Source organism: Phyllopteryx taeniolatus, chromosome 15 (genome assembly GCF_024500385.1).
Source record: "Phyllopteryx taeniolatus isolate TA_2022b chromosome 15, UOR_Ptae_1.2, whole genome shotgun sequence".
NCBI classification, from domain to species: domain Eukaryota; kingdom Metazoa; phylum Chordata; class Actinopteri; order Syngnathiformes; family Syngnathidae; genus Phyllopteryx; species Phyllopteryx taeniolatus.
In genome coordinates this window covers 19,651,622-19,667,381 of record NC_084516.1, presented here as the reverse complement: position 1 = coordinate 19,667,381, position 15,760 = coordinate 19,651,622, and the positions used below count along the sequence as shown (strand labels likewise).

The 15,760-nt window shown below is 41.1% G+C and overlaps 1 protein-coding gene across 3 annotated transcripts in view; it reads left to right on the top strand.

The window, feature by feature from the left end:
• The window catches only part of npr2 (natriuretic peptide receptor 2), a 57,195-nt gene that overhangs the window by 3,100 nt on the left and 38,335 nt on the right, over window positions 1-15,760 (top strand). For all 3 annotated transcript variants that reach the window (XM_061799320.1, XM_061799321.1, XM_061799323.1), the window contains 5 exons: window positions 7,354-7,535; window positions 8,133-8,246; window positions 8,329-8,464; window positions 9,728-9,822; window positions 14,911-15,046. In XM_061799320.1, the coding sequence (XP_061655304.1) occupies window positions 7,354-7,535; window positions 8,133-8,246; window positions 8,329-8,464; window positions 9,728-9,822; window positions 14,911-15,046 (663 nt within the window). The remainder of the gene's footprint in view (window positions 1-7,353; window positions 7,536-8,132; window positions 8,247-8,328; window positions 8,465-9,727; window positions 9,823-14,910; window positions 15,047-15,760) is intronic.

The window sequence follows — 15,760 nt, the reverse complement described above, 5'->3', positions numbered from 1 at the left end:
CGCGCGATCCTAATGAGGACAAAGGGCATAGAAAATAGATGGCTGGATATTTATTCATATTTTTACAACTGTTATCCATTCAATAGACAACTGAAATATGGTGTTAGCCTCTGGTTGGATTGACTTGAAGGCTAAAGTTATTCAATTCAGTATTGCCATATGTTCCTCCATCCAAAAGTCCTTTCTCCAGTAAACGCATATAATCAAAGTCAAATCAGTCGTCAGTCATCGTTCCCAAATAGGCACAAACCGCAAATACTGTCGCTGTTGTCAGCGATAATAATATTAACACAAACAGCTTTTGAAGTCATACCTTTTATTTCCAGCTCTGTACGTAACATACAGACGTGACTTGTGTTATTTATTTAGTTATTTACTATTCAGTTTTTTTCATGACTCTGCCAACCAAAAATACACAAAGTTCAACGGATCAAAATACATAAACTTGTGGTAAAAGTCACCCAATCATTCATCACTCAAGTCAAGGTAAATATGCATTATTTATTTTCAAACTTTCTCCTTTCCATGCTGGCAGAATAATTTGTATTTGAATAGAAGATGCATAGTGCGTATTTACATTGAAGAGGACCTCGAGGAGCCTTCTGTGCTCCCTGCCAGGAAAAAAAAAAAAAACCACAGTATCAGTATCAGTATCAGAGCAAAGTTCTACAAGTGACTTGAATGTGAAACTGCTATTTTAAAACATTGGAATCGCCAACATTTGGTTGCGTGAATGTCATTATTGTCTCCTGTGATTAAGAGCAAATGACCAACAAAAAAAAAAAGGTGCAAACAATTGGGGTGTGCTGCATTCCATTTTTAATTGGTAATTTATTTGCTTGTCCATATGTAGATGTTACTGTAGATACTTTATCGAACTTGAAGAACATTCGCATATTCACTTATCCTTTGGATGATGAAGAACAGGCCTTGCCATTAATATTGAACTTTTCCATTGATACCATTGTGAATAAATTCGTTACATAATCTGGCTAATTGTAGCTGTCCTATTTATTGTTTTTGAATGCCAAAATGGCTGCTGCGAAAAGTGCCATTAAGGCACCAAACAAACTTCGACTTTTTTCACGGTATTGTTGGCGAACGTGAGTTTCAGGGCGCAGCAATGACAAACGTGTCTGAGTTTGAATGCGAAGCTTGCTACGATGCTATGAGATCGACTAAGCTATACTTAGTGAGCTTGTGCAACACCAGAGGCCTCCTTATTACAGTTTTTCGAGCTTTGAAGACTGGGGTCCATATTAAGCTGTCTCGTGAACACGCAGGATTTTGGGCAGGTCGAGTCACAAACGAAGAAGACGTGAGGAGTCTTTTAAACAGTTGACAGAAATGTGTCACGGCAGCTGACCTTTCACCTAGCCTTCTAACCTCTCGCGCAAACTCAATGCACCTCTGTGTGCGTGAGTGAAAGAATGTGTCGCAGGCTTTGAAGCCTAAAAAAAACAAACAAACGTCAGAGCAAAACTTTGGCGCGTTGGACCTCCGGAGCATTAAATAAGTGTCATCAATACAGAATGTACAATAGTTTACATTAACAGCCCTAAAGTATGTCAACTCAAATTGGATCGTATGACCTTTTGTCATTAGTGTTAAAGAATCTTTAAATAGACATTGTTTGTCATTTTCTTTTTTTTTTCACTTTCGAATTGAAAAGCGCCTTTCATGACTCCTAAATGGACTTTTCTCGCTTCACAATTGCGTCTTGATTTCCATCAACGTTGCGTTCTTTGCGTTTCGACCATATTTACGGTCAGCTGACCGGCAAGAATGGATCATAGTCGACCGTTTCCATTTTCAACGCCGCTTATCCTGGTTAGGGTCGCATTTACCGTAAAACATACAGGCTGCATTTTTTTCCACCAAATACAAATAATAGCAAAGGCACTGTAGAGTGCTAATTAAAGCAAAGAACCCCCCCCCCCCCCCACTCCTTGCAGTCCACCCCTTACCGGATGAATTATGATGCTGCTGCAGTGAGCTGGAGGTCATAGAAGCTAATGGTTTTGTCAGAGCTTGCGAGGCATTCACTTTTATCCCAGCAGATAACCCCGAGGCTATCAGCTCTGCCAAGTGGGCCGACATGACGAAAGGCCGAGACTGCGGAGAAGATCGCTAAACTGCTGTGATGACTCACGTCATTTGAGCTTTCACAGCTGACAAAGTGATTGCGTGCAGTCGGGCAGTCCAACTCCTGTCCGCCACTGCCTTTAGTTCCCCAAATTCTTCCTTGCAATTCCTGGCAAACGGAGATGTGGGAAGTACTGTGGTCGGAGGAATCAGAACCACACTATTTTCCATTATTAGAACGAAACATATTTTAGAAAAATACTTATTGCCACTGGACTTTACCTTGTGTGAGAAAGTTCTCTCAGTCGAATCATCAGAGGTCACTGATATTGGACGAGAGAGCCTGACTCCCAATCTTTGTGCTGGTTCTTACAAATGTGTTTGATGGTGTTGAGGTCAGGGCTCGATGGGATGAGTCAAGTTCTCCCACAGCAAACTCATCCAAGCAACCTGACTTTGTGCATTGGGGTTTAGTCATTTTGGAACAGGAAAAATCCTTCCTTATTCTGTTCTATTATAACCAGTTCAACACATTGAAGAGTCTGGAAAATAAACCCAGTCATTAAAAAAAAACATTGAAAATGAAATGAATTCAAACTACATTTCGATGAAAACGCCGTTTGGGTGAGTTGAAAGCAGTAATCTGAAAAGTAAATCTATTTCTGCTCCCATCACTATAGTCACCTTCTGAGTCCATTAAAGCCACTCAATAGTTTTTTTTTTTTTCCCCCTCCACTTTGTGATATGCTAGGATGTTTTTTTCTGAGTAGCCTGTGTCATATGTTTTCATTTAAAATGTCTTCATTTCATTTGAGGAGAGAGAAGTAGATTGCATTGATGTCTCTATTTGTATGCAATGGACCTAGAGTATTGGATTATTCATGGACTAGGGGGTATGTTGTAAAAGGGAGTTGGAATCCTTATTGTTATTCATTCATTTCATTTTCACTGCGGTCGCGGGCCCGCTGGAGCCTATCCCAGCTGACTCTGGGTGAGAGGCGGGCTAAACCCTGAACTGGTCGCCAGCCAATTGCAGGGCACATATAGACAAACAACCATTCACACCTACAGGCAATTTAGAGTCTTCAGTTAACCTACCATGTATGTTTTTGGGATGTGAGAGGAAACCGGAGTACCCGGAGAAAAGCGACACAGTCACTGGGAGAACATGCAAACTCCCCAAAGGGGAGGCCGGATTTGAACCTGGGTCCTCAGAACTTTGAGGCAGATGTGCTAGCCAGTCGTCCATCGGCCCTATTATTATTATTATTATTATTATTATTTGATTGTTGTTGTTGTTTATTATTGTTTATTTATCTGCTGCATACGGCCGCACCAAAACTATATTTGAAAGATCTTGCATTTTGGTTATTTACATTTCCACAGAGCGACTCACTAACATGGACTAAGTATAAAAGTATCAATTTGATTTCAAAAAATCAGTTTGACCAAGTTCGGTATCCGCTTTGTCCGTATTTGGCCAAGACCACCCCCCCTTTCCTGTGATTGGTTGCCTCTGGGGTGGAAGACCCACTTGTGAAAGCACTTGTTTGTTATGTTGACAGCGCTGGCTCGGGACCAGAAAGGGAAGGCGGAGATCTTTCCTAGCGATGTAGATAAAGTCGAGAAATTCGAATGACCTGATTTCAGTCCACTTGGCAAGAAAACGTCGTGAACTTAGGAACGCGTGGACGACTTTAACTCACGTTTCATGTTTACTCAGGCGCTATAGAGACTATTTTACATCCCAAATACAATTAAAAGGGGGTTTGGCAAAATATGTCCCCGTCAAGCACAACGACCCCAAAGGCTTGTTGATTTGCTACTTCACATATTCACATAATCGATATGTGCATTGAAATGTTATGCAAGTTTAATATGCGTAATAATAACACTAATATTAGGACATACAAATGTTCAAACAATCAATCTTTAATAACGAGTGACAAAGTCGTAATGCAAAGTTGATCCCTTTTAAGACAATGACTGCTTTGAATGTACATTGTGACTATGTAGGGTGAAACTGGAGTGCTACGGCCATGAATGTGAGTCATTTCTCGTGTCTGCGCTGCGTAGTAGTGTCCTCTTTCAACACCTCTTGTTGAGGCTGCTGGCAAAAAGCCAAAGAAAAAGTACGACACACTATTTGATTTGATTTTACTCCTTCAGCGTTGTCACTTTTCACACAACGTTTTTTTGCAATCAAATACCAAGAATGTAGATTGTTGTCTTAATTGTAGCAAAGGTGAAAATAGAGGAGTATGGCCTAAGATCTTGACGAGTGACAAGTGGAACAAATTGAGCAAACAACTTGAATGTGCATTTGTGTGTAAGTCTGTCTACTTTAAGGCTACCACAACACACAAGGCCATTTTGCCCTTGACTGTTGGGGCATTTATTTTGGGTGCAATCCAGGAGACAGCAGAACTACTTGGCATGGTAAACCGTGATGGAACAGATGAGAGTTGGGGTCCAACATTAGTCCAACCAATGAGGAAATGTCTGCTAAGTGGCCTCTGAACTGTGAGCCTCCGCTCCAGCATATGTCTGGAATGAAAATAACGGTGGTTATATATTTTTGTGGCCCAAAAGCATGCTAGCGAAGGGTGAAAGTTCACTGTAAACAGAGGGGCCTTAAGGTTGATTCGTGTTATAGCAGACAATGAGATGTTGGTTTATTTATTTTATTATTATTATTCTTATTTTTTATTTTTTTTACCACGCATGTGAGCGGCTTACCTGCCGAACAAAGATGCTGGATAAACCTTTCAACTTTTCATTTAGGTTGCAACCCGACTGAACAGCAAAAGCAACATTTGTGTACATTCCGTGATGACCTCACTTTTTTTGGCAGAACTTATTGTGCCAAATGTAAAACATCACGGATTGCAAAAATAGTAAAGCGAACAGTTGAATTCATATGGAAAGTTTTCTAAATGCCAAGGTTTACTGTAAGAGGATAGAAGAGTAGTTATCTTCTTGTGTATGTTAAAAACAAGGCTAAGAGATACAAATAAATAGAATGGCCAAAACCAGATACCTGTATGTGTTGAACAGCACATTACAAGACATTATTAAACGGGTGTTAAATATTTAAACAGGAGATTTGATTGTGATGGTATCAAAGGCTACACGCATGTAAAGAGTATGGCCACATCTAGTGTTACTAGAATGACGGTAATAAGAGCATTAGTGTCCAAAGGGACTGTCTCGGTTACTAATGTAACAAGCGCCAACAAATCCTAATGGCATGAGACAGCTTGACTCGCCAATTCATTGAAACCTTTTCTGAAGAAAAACGTGACACAATACAGTGCTGTGTACTGACTAACTATTCTTTAAGGCAGAAATAGGAAGAATTTTCCCAATTGAAAGTGGTGATCTAACAACATGTCTGTGATACTACATTTACATGCAACCTTTGATGCTATTTATCATCACATCCTCAGATATAGGCTGAGGAAATGGGTGGGCATCTCAGGGACCACCCGTTACTCACTCATATCTATTAAATCCATCTTTTAAAATGGTTTTTGGCCCCCAAGAGTCAGTGTATGTCCCCCTATCCTGTGGTGTTCCTCAAAGGTCAGTCTTAGGGCTCACGGTTTTTGCACTCAACATGCTTCCTCTTAGGGATGTCATCAGCACAGGTAGGAAGGTACTGTAACTCATACCACTTGTATGCAGATGACATCCAGGTTTATTTTTCTCTTCACTTTGATGAGATACTGTGTGACTGCTTGACTGGAATTAATAACTTGATGGCTCACAACTTGCTTCAGCAGAAACTAATGTTATAAACTCTTGATCACAACATCTTAGCTCCCAGGATCTCTTTCTAAAAAATGACACCCAAGCATAAGAAAGCTTGGGTTGATTTTCGATCAGGCCAGGCTTTTTGAAGAAAAAATATTAAAACTGTAACCCATTCCTGCTTTTACCACCTAAAAATATCTGTAAACGTAAATCTATGTTGCCTGCCTGACTCTGAACTAGACGATCATGCAGGGTTTTTGTCTCCTCATGTCTTGAATATTGCCATTCTCTGTTCACCTGTCTCAACAAATCTTCGTCAGACCATCACCATTGAGTCCAGAATGCCCCTGTTAGGCTTTTGTCGAGATCCCTCAGGTTCAGCAGAATCACTCCCATTCTGTCGTCCTTGTACTGGCTCCCTGTTAATTTTCAGATTCAGTACACATTTTTTAAAAGTCACACACAGAGCGTGTTTAATTAATAATTGTTCGTTGACCAATGGAATACAGTAGACCAGCACCATTACATCCACTTCACCTGACCCCTATCTTTTTCTGCAAAGGTACCTCACGTAGTGGAGCAAAATGATGGCTCTTAGGCAGAACAGGTTTTGAGACTCGCACAAAGTTGAATTAACTTCCAGACTTCGGTGTCAGTATTATGGGCTTCAGTAAGTGTGGCGTTTGTTGAAACATTCTAAAACTTACCAGTCATTACTGGAATTATGATATATTGTTGATGTAGAAAATCTCCGAGACCAGGGGTGTCAAACTCATTGTATAGTTCAGGGGCCACATACAGCCTAATTTGATGTCAAAGGTGCCGGACCACGAAAATCACGTCATGCTTAATAACAATACGTTTTCCCCTTGTGGCACGGTAGACAACTGGTTAGCACATCTGCCGCACAGTTCTGAGGACCGGGGTTCAAATCCCGGACCCGCCTGTGTGGAGTTTGCATGTTGTCCCCGTGCCTGCGTGGATTTTCTCCGGGCACTCCGCTTTCCTCCCACATCCTAAAAACATGCATGGTAAGTTGATTGAGGACTCTAAATTGTCCTTAGGTGTGAATGTGTGCATGAATGGTTGTTTGTTTCTATGTGCCCTGGGATTGGCCGGCGCCCAGTTCAGGGTGTACCCTGCCTCTCGCCCGACGTTACCTGGGATAGGCTCCAGCACGCCCGCGACCCTAGTGAGGATAAAGTGGTACAGAAAATGGACGGCTGGATGTTGGCCGACTGGTTAGCACATCTGCCTCACAGTTCTGGGGACCGGGGTTCAAATCCTTTGTCCCCAAATTTTGGGGAACTTAGTTACCATCATCCAAAATCACTGCGCTTAGATTTAGTGTTCTGTAAAACAACTGGGCGGATTATAGGGTTAGTATATAAAATCGAAATAAAAGTGGCACATTTGAATGTGCCAAATGAAACAAATATCTGTATCTTTAATTCAATAAAAGCGATTAGATGTAAATAACTTCTCTGTCGTTGTCCCCCTCCGCTGCTGCAGTTGTGTACATCTGCGGCCCCCTGGACACTTTCCTGAACATCATGAAACTCTTCCACAGCGAGATCCCAGACCCAGAAAACTACGCCATTTTCTATCTGGATGTGTATGCAGAAAGCTTGACAGAGCGCAAACCATGGCAGAACTCCGACCTTGGCGGGGACGTTCCCATCAAGGTCTTTAAGGTACGCTGAATCCAAAACACATTCGCACATTTGAACATCCGCTCATTTTCTCTCGCGCTTAGAGTGATGGGTACACTTGGAGCCTATCCCAGCTGAAGGTGCGCAAGAAGTGGGGTACATCCTGGACTGGTCACCAGTCAATCGCAGGGCACATATAGTATCCACACAAAAAAAGAAAAACCATTCACACTCAATTTGAGATTGATGCTTCCATTAACCTAACATACATATTTGCTGGAATGTGTGAGGAAGCTAAAGTATCAGGACAAACCTCAAGCAAACACAGGGAGAGATACCATCATCTAATAAATAAAAACGTAATAAAATCAACGCTGCAAAGTTAGTACACAAGCGATAAAGCAACACGTGGTTTTCTGGGCCGCTTGATCATTTTTTTATTGCCCTCTGAAGTAGATACTATAAGTAGGTAGAAGTGATCCAAGGTTGTCATGGCATTTGACATAGGTACTACATAGCCAGTGTACCATCAAAACAATGCTGTTGTTTTAAGAAAATAGGTTGTATTTTTATTTTTCGAGTACATTGTTCTGCGTTGCATAGCGTTGGATTATACCCTGTTTTTCTGTGTCCTTTTAGTCCGTTTTTGTTATAACCTACCGACCTCCTGATAATCCCGAGTACAAAGACTTTCAGAAACGACTCCATGTGAGAGCACAACAGGATTTTGGTGTGCATTTGGAACCATCCCTGGTATGTTAAATGATATGGCCGTCATGATGGAGTTCATGTTAAGTGACAGGATCGTAATGTCAACTTTGTCATCATCATGCAGATGGATTATATCGCAGGCAGCTTTTATGATGGCTTTGTGCTGTATGCAAAGGCCTTGGAAGAAACGTTGGCTGACGGTGGCGCTCAAAACGACGGCATCAACATCACAATGAGAACACAGAACCGCCAAATCTGGGGTGAGCAACTAACTATACCGTGTGTTTGACAGAAAAGCCTCCTTTTTAGCTTCTGAGTTAATGATGACGGCTTTTCTATTGTGGTGCTATTTCATTGTCGTATTGATACACATCAGATTGTTCATTTGAAGTTTGCGCTTCTTCATGTATCGTAGCTGATTTTTTTCAATTATTGCTTAATAGCCATTCTGTGATATTATGCATAAAATGCACTTTTTCTGTCAAACTGTTTTCCCTTTCAAGTCTTCACTGCCATGAAACGCTCAAACACTCGAGCAGCTGCTCTATTTATTGTTGTACTGTGGCAAAACGCTGGAGAAACAATAACATTTAGATGAAGGTTTATATATGTCCACAATAATAGGATAGGATATCCAGTTCACATTTGCAGAGATGCAGTTTTAGTCAATCCTAAAAATAGAGTGTTATTCCAAGTGAAAGAATGCTTTTTAAGAAATTGAAATATTTCTTCCGATATCGACATAGCCATTCCCCCGCTACAAATGACTGTTGTAGCCACTCAAATAACACTCCGGCATCAAATGATGTCGAATGAATGTTGACTCAGTCAACTTTAGGTGGCCTGCACGCACTAAAGCCAAATGAGGATTATGATATGCCCTCGAAACAAAACAATGATACTGTTAATAAAGCATTATGACTCAAGTCTTCTCTTAAATAGTCCATTTAATGTTTGATCTGGCTGCCCACACGGCTCCTTGTTTACCCTATTGGCTCCCACGTGGATTCACATCACTTTGCAAAAACAATGGATTTCTTTTGTAGTTTAGACCTTTGAACCTTTTATGTTGCCCGCTTTTACAAAAACAGGCATTTTTAATGGCTTGAAGGCCACATTCCAGTTCATGATGATTTCACTGACGTCTTATTCTGAACCTATTCTCAGTATTAAGAAATGTGCTGTTTTTTTTTTTGTCCAAGAATCCTCCTAAAGAGATGGACCCAAAATTTGGGACATGGAAATCATTGTATTCCTATATGAAGCCTCGTTAGCTGTGGGCTTGGGATCTGCACAATTATGAGAAACGGATGTGAGCCTTTCTAATGCATGATAATTAACCATCTTGGAACTATGTTGAAACACCATCTCAGGAAAACCAAGACACAAGAGCCCTAGAAAAAAGAAACATTGCTTTGGTTGTATTATTCAACCCCCCATGAGTTAACAGTATCTCACGTTTTTAATAAAGCATGAGGCATCACATTATCTGACAAGAACTTCAATGTGGATGTTGTTGCTAGGGGTGACAGGTCTTGTTACCACAGACCACAAAAACGCCAGGGATATAGACATCAACCTTTGGGCCATGACCAACCAGGACACAGGAGAGTATGGGGTAAGTGTACCCATTCTTTGTATTTGTTGTTTTCTTTGAGTTACCACAGGTCACACTATATAGCATGTTCAGGACAGCCAGGTTGGAAATGAAAACCAGCTTGCCAAAAATGCCGTTGAAAGGCTGCGCACAAGCCTATCCGGCCTTCTCCTCTCGCTCTCAACCCTGTGAATGCATTAAGGTTCGCTCTGGATTCCGTTCTTATTCCATGAGATGCAGTCAGATAAAAGAAAGTCGCTCTGTTCATGTCCTTTAGGTTGTTCAAGATGCTTTGTGTATGTATGTGTGTGTGTGTGTGTGTGTGCGTTCATGCAAACCTCGTCATGCAGCGTATCTGTCTACTTTCTTTTTGTAAGGCCAGTAGGCCTTTTATCGGCTGAAGAACCATGTGGACATTACACACTTTACATTCGCAGTGAAGACAACATTAGTCAAATGTCATGTGTGATTAATTTGAACACAACAACACATTGACAAATGTGTGTTTTTGAGTCGGCTCTGATCCCCTTCTATCTGGCATCGGAATAGATGGAGATAATAAATGTAGGTTAAAGCCACATCCTTTGGCTATTAGTATCCTGACAAATATTGGGGTCCTGACTTCTCTAATGATAATATGCTTAAAACCACAACATTCCACCACAGCCAGAGGAAAATATTTGTGTGTTGTGATCTGCAAAATCCTTTTTTCTTTCTTTGAGTGCAAAGTAAGTGGGTGGGTGAGCTACATTTGACTTCAGTCGGAATTTCATCGAGGTCCTCTGAGGCTGTCAGCGGGAGCTCTTGCTCTCATTTATCCTTGGCTTTAATTCATCGGTGCAGTTCTATAACCGAGTGACCCGGGTAGCCGGCCTTGTTTTATAATTCTCGTGCAGGTTTTAAGGTCTGCGATCAGCTGGTGGGCAGTCCAGGGTGTACCCCGTCTCTCGTTCAAAGTTGGCCACCTTAACAGTCTGATCTTCTGAGAGCATCCATCGATTTTCTATACCATTTTACTTGTCCTTGTGCATGAGCTGGAGTCCAATTCAACTGACTTTTGGAAAGAGGCCGCGTACACCCGGGACTGGTCATCAGTCGAACGCAGGGCGCACGTTGACAAACACAACCCACACAAGCGCCGCGAGACCAACACAAACTCCACACAGGAGGGCCTGCGCTGAGAGTTGAACCAAAATGTCGCGAGTGTGAGGCTAATTAGATTTTGTGCCTCTCAATTGATGTTGTCATTGTCAAGAAAAGTACAGAAATCAAAAGTGCTATTTAAATTTGAGTAGTAATACGATATAAATACCTGATCATTTCAATTGCAAGTGAGCATTGTGATGGAAGCTCAATTGTGATTGATCACAATCTATTCCAGGAGACCGGTCGACCTCCTATTTCTTCAGCTTGAAAACTGTTTTCCCTATAGGATCTAATGGAAATAGAAATTAGGTTGAGGGTCAAATGTATGCCCTCGTTAAACCTTTATTCACTGTGTGTGAAACAATACTGCATTCTTATACGTGCGTGTTATACAGTACAACAGTAAATAACCACAACATAGTCACATACTTTTGGTCTGGGGAAAATCCTACACCATCTAATGATATTTTTTTTGGGGGGGGGGGGGGGGGGGGGGGGGGCAATAATTGGCTTAATCTTGCTTTGTGACAACAGCGGGCAACCCTTGAGTGGTCTGGCCAAACCCCAAATCTTGACCTCATTTGACATCTTTGGCTTTCATATCGATTTTGCCATGTCCCCAAACCATGAATGCTCTAGTATGTAACTATTCTCCCCATCTTTCATTCCCTAACCCTAAGAAAAGTCTTGCGGTGTTCAATAAGTTCATATAGTATATTGGTGTAAAGCGCCGCATGTCCAAAACAACAACAACATTCACATGGTTAATTTATGCAGTACATCCAATTTGTTTTGTGTAGCTGCTCTTAACAGCCAAAGACAGTCCTTGAGTGATAAGCAGCCCAAGGCCCGCAGCTACTATTTCACCTATTTTCGTCTGTTCAGGCCCTGCCCCCACACCCATCGCCCTCTGCATTATTTTGATGACCTTCCATATAGGGGTGATGGTCTTCGAGGTTAAAGCAGAGAAGACACATCATGCTACAAGCAAAGGGGGGGGGGGGGAAATAAAACGAAACAGAACAAAAAAGAGCCTCTGAAATGTTTGAAACTCAGGAGTCACGCTTCACAGCAGGAAAACAGATGTACCATCAAAATAAAGCTCACGCTCCGAGATGCTACTGGTCAATCTTATTTTAGGAATATCCTGTATACTGCCCACCATAAGATTTCTGATGTGCAAGAGCCTCTTCATTCAGTTACTTGTGGCCACTGGAATGAAGATCACAAATAGTAGGATTTGATTTCAACATATTCTATGATTAGAGACTTTGTAATGAAGTCACTGTAAATGCTAATTTAGCTCGAATATTTGACATGTTTCAAACACGTATGTGAAGCTAACAACATACAGTCACAAAGCAACATAATATGATTTCGAGATGCATTTTGAACTGACAATATATTCACAACGCTCTAACTCATACATTTACGGTAAATGGGCTTATTTTCAAGCTTTTGAATTACTTTTGTGGAATCTCAAGCAATATATGATTATTCTTTTACTTCCAAGTACATTACAACAGTAAAAACTCCAAAATATCCTTGACCAAAAAGTAAACGGACCAACACTTGAATACAAATTGCCATTTCTACCATCCAAAAGGATCAAAACAAAAAACACAATCCCTGTTCGGGATCGGCGTAAAATATTGAAGTTTAATTGATTTACTCCAGGCCATCATTACTGGGCAGTTATTTTAAAGACAATTCCAGTGATATAGGCATCATTTTCCTGTGCCAAATGACTCTTTCAAACGAGTGAAAATGCACCAATTTATGGTCAACCTCTTAATGCAAAGTCAAGGGTGGGGGGGTCGGGACTTTAGGTGTGACCTTTTTGGTTCAATGTGAGTTTCGGCCTTTTAGAACTTTCGTCATCTTTCTCCTATTTTCACAACGGGAAATGTGCATGTGTGCGTGTATTGACAGAATGAGTTGGCATTGCAAGTGACGAAAATACGAGCCCACTTTAAGAGCGGAAGTGACAGAAAACATGAGCTGTCATGACGTGTCGCAGTAACTTCACAACTGTACGAGCACAAAGTCTGTTTGTAAGACAGACGATTTACTTCAGAATTGGCAGAAACATGTAAAAGTATCCCATAATTCCTCATTTGAATTTGAAAAACTGGGCTACTCACATAAATGTTTTTGACAGGGGATTTGCTGACTGGAAATTCGTTGTCCTCGTCTTATAACGCACATAATTGCTCTTTTGAGAAATTTCAAAGTTGCAATTAAAACTAGGAAACCTGTTCTATATAATCATTCATGGTGTACTGTATATTAAGGTAAGGTAAACAACACGGACAACTCCAAACGCACGATTCTGAGTGCGGCTCATTGAGTTACAACTTCCGCCAGCCATTCAGCGGCGGCTATGCACATACCTACTTATAGAAATCCCTTTTATTCACGGTTGTAATACAGAACATAACCGTTTGCTTACATAACAAAACCCTTGGCCTCCTGGTACTTCTGTTGTCTCTCCTCTTTCAGACAGTTAGTGAGACATACTAGCGTCGCTAACGGCTGATGCTAACGTTAGCTCCGGCATCAGTGACTGTTCAGACCTCTTCTGAATGAATGAACAGCAATTTCTGTAGACATAAAATCTTGTAGAAAGTCTTCCCAGAAGAATGTTAGGTGTTTTACATTCAATTTAAAAAATTTCAATTCACAATTGCCTTACCTGGATAATCGGCTCGGAGTCGCCCTCGAAATCCTGGTTCGTTATTCGTGTTGACAGTAATGAGTGACTTTCGAATCAGAATCAAATCGATACTGCTTGTACTATTCCGAAATCAAGAGATATCATAGTACAACTCATGAAAAATCCAATGTGATCATTTAAAAACTACCTACCAGAGTATGCTGGTGTGTTTTTGCAGCCACTTCTCCCTCCAGAAAAGTTTTTCTTTTTGGTTGAATATGGCTTACTTTAACCAGGATCCATCTCCGTAGTGTAGTCAAAGGTAGAACCCGGGTAAATCCTTGCTGGCTAGTTAGCTCTCATCATCTGGTCCGCTGTGTTGGAACCTGGTACATTTTTTTCCCATTCGATCTGCCACAGTCACCGTCCACCGACGGCAATAGCTGCTTTCCGGCTCGGGTCGTGGCGCTGCCATGAACATCCGTGCAGCTCCTTGGGCTTGAAGGCAGGATGCCTCCTTGCGCAGAGATCATTGTATCGGTGGAGGGCTATGGCTATTTGCATCCGTGATTCATGATCAAATGCAAAAACGTACTACAACTGTGCACATGCGCAGGAAGTCAAAATAGTGGTGACCGTAAACACAGGCTGAAAATCCTGAAAAATGTAGTATTTCTTTAAGTAAATGTTACAGCTCTTGTAAGATTCGGGTCCATAAATTCTGATTCTATGATCACTTTCTCGGGCCCACTCGAATCCATATTTAAGTCACCGCCCATTCATGCACAGCCCTCCTGGATAAATAAAGGTTTAACATTGAGCTGATCCAAATTGAAATAATTATGAATACAAAAGAAAACTATATCCCTTATTGCATTCCCAAAAATCATTGTATGTATTTAAAATGAAGATGTAAAGAATAGCTTGGTTAAAGCAGATCAGTGCTGGTCACGACCGGTTTTGACAGAAAACCCAGAGTCCGGTCAGTCTGAATCTGAGACAACACTGAAACCTTGAAAATGTGGTCTTCAGATCAGTCACGAGACCGAGACCGAGACCGAGACCGAGACCGGTCTGGAGTGTTACAACACTTTTGTACGCGTCAGTCCCACGCTTCTCATTTTAGCAGGGCTCGGCTCCAGGTTTCCTGTTAACCCTGAACAGGAAACGTTTTGTGGAAAAATTACAGAATTCAAGTTTTTTTTTCTTGCTATGAATATAGTGGTCCTTAAGGGTCATTGCAACTGTAAAAAAAAAAGGGTTAGAATTGATCAAAATTCTGATGATTTTTGTTCATGTTTGTGCAGCTGGTTGCATACTATAATGGAACCCTGAAGGAGATCATTTGGTCCCAGACAGAGAAGATCCACTGGCCCAGTGGGGGCCCACCACTGGATAACCCACCCTGTGTGTTTTCCACAGACGACCCCTCATGCAACGATGGTACGATATGAGTCATTTTTCATCACCCCTGCAGATGGATTCTTTAATTAAAACAATAATATGATTTTCCTTGATGACTTTGTAATATGTAATCATCAGTTGTGTAAAATGTTGCAATTCCCCTGCAGGATATTTTTGCCAATGTAGTGCAACCGTCGAATTTAGATTCTTCAATTGTATGCAACAGCGTGTTACCAGTACAGGAAACGGATGCTGAAAGAGCAGACATTTGAAAGAGCTGTGCAAGGCCACGGAGATAATCTTGCCAAGCCGTTCAGTCGTGTAAAAACGATGTTTTCCTGAGTAAAATGGAAAAGTGTCGGGCTTCGTAAATCAACGTTTTCTCATGACACATAAAATGAATTAGCATTTTTGGGAATTGTGCAATCCCATGAAACCCAGCAGGAGCTGTCAAAAGGATATTCATTTCAAATGATTATTATGGTATTGCGGTGTATTGCAGTGCTAGGTGTTTCTAATATTTAGTTGATGACACGAGAGAGTAAAAACATTAGATGTAATACAATGCAGTGCACCGCCACCAATAAACATATTGACTCTTGTCATCGATAAAAAGGTTGCCATTCTCATCCTTCTCATTAGAGATCCAATTTCTCTACATCCAAATACAAATTTTTGTATTTTGTTTGTCCCTTGTTTATTGGGCTCTCTTGCACACCTATCTGGAGGAGATAATTTTGTATTCATGAAATT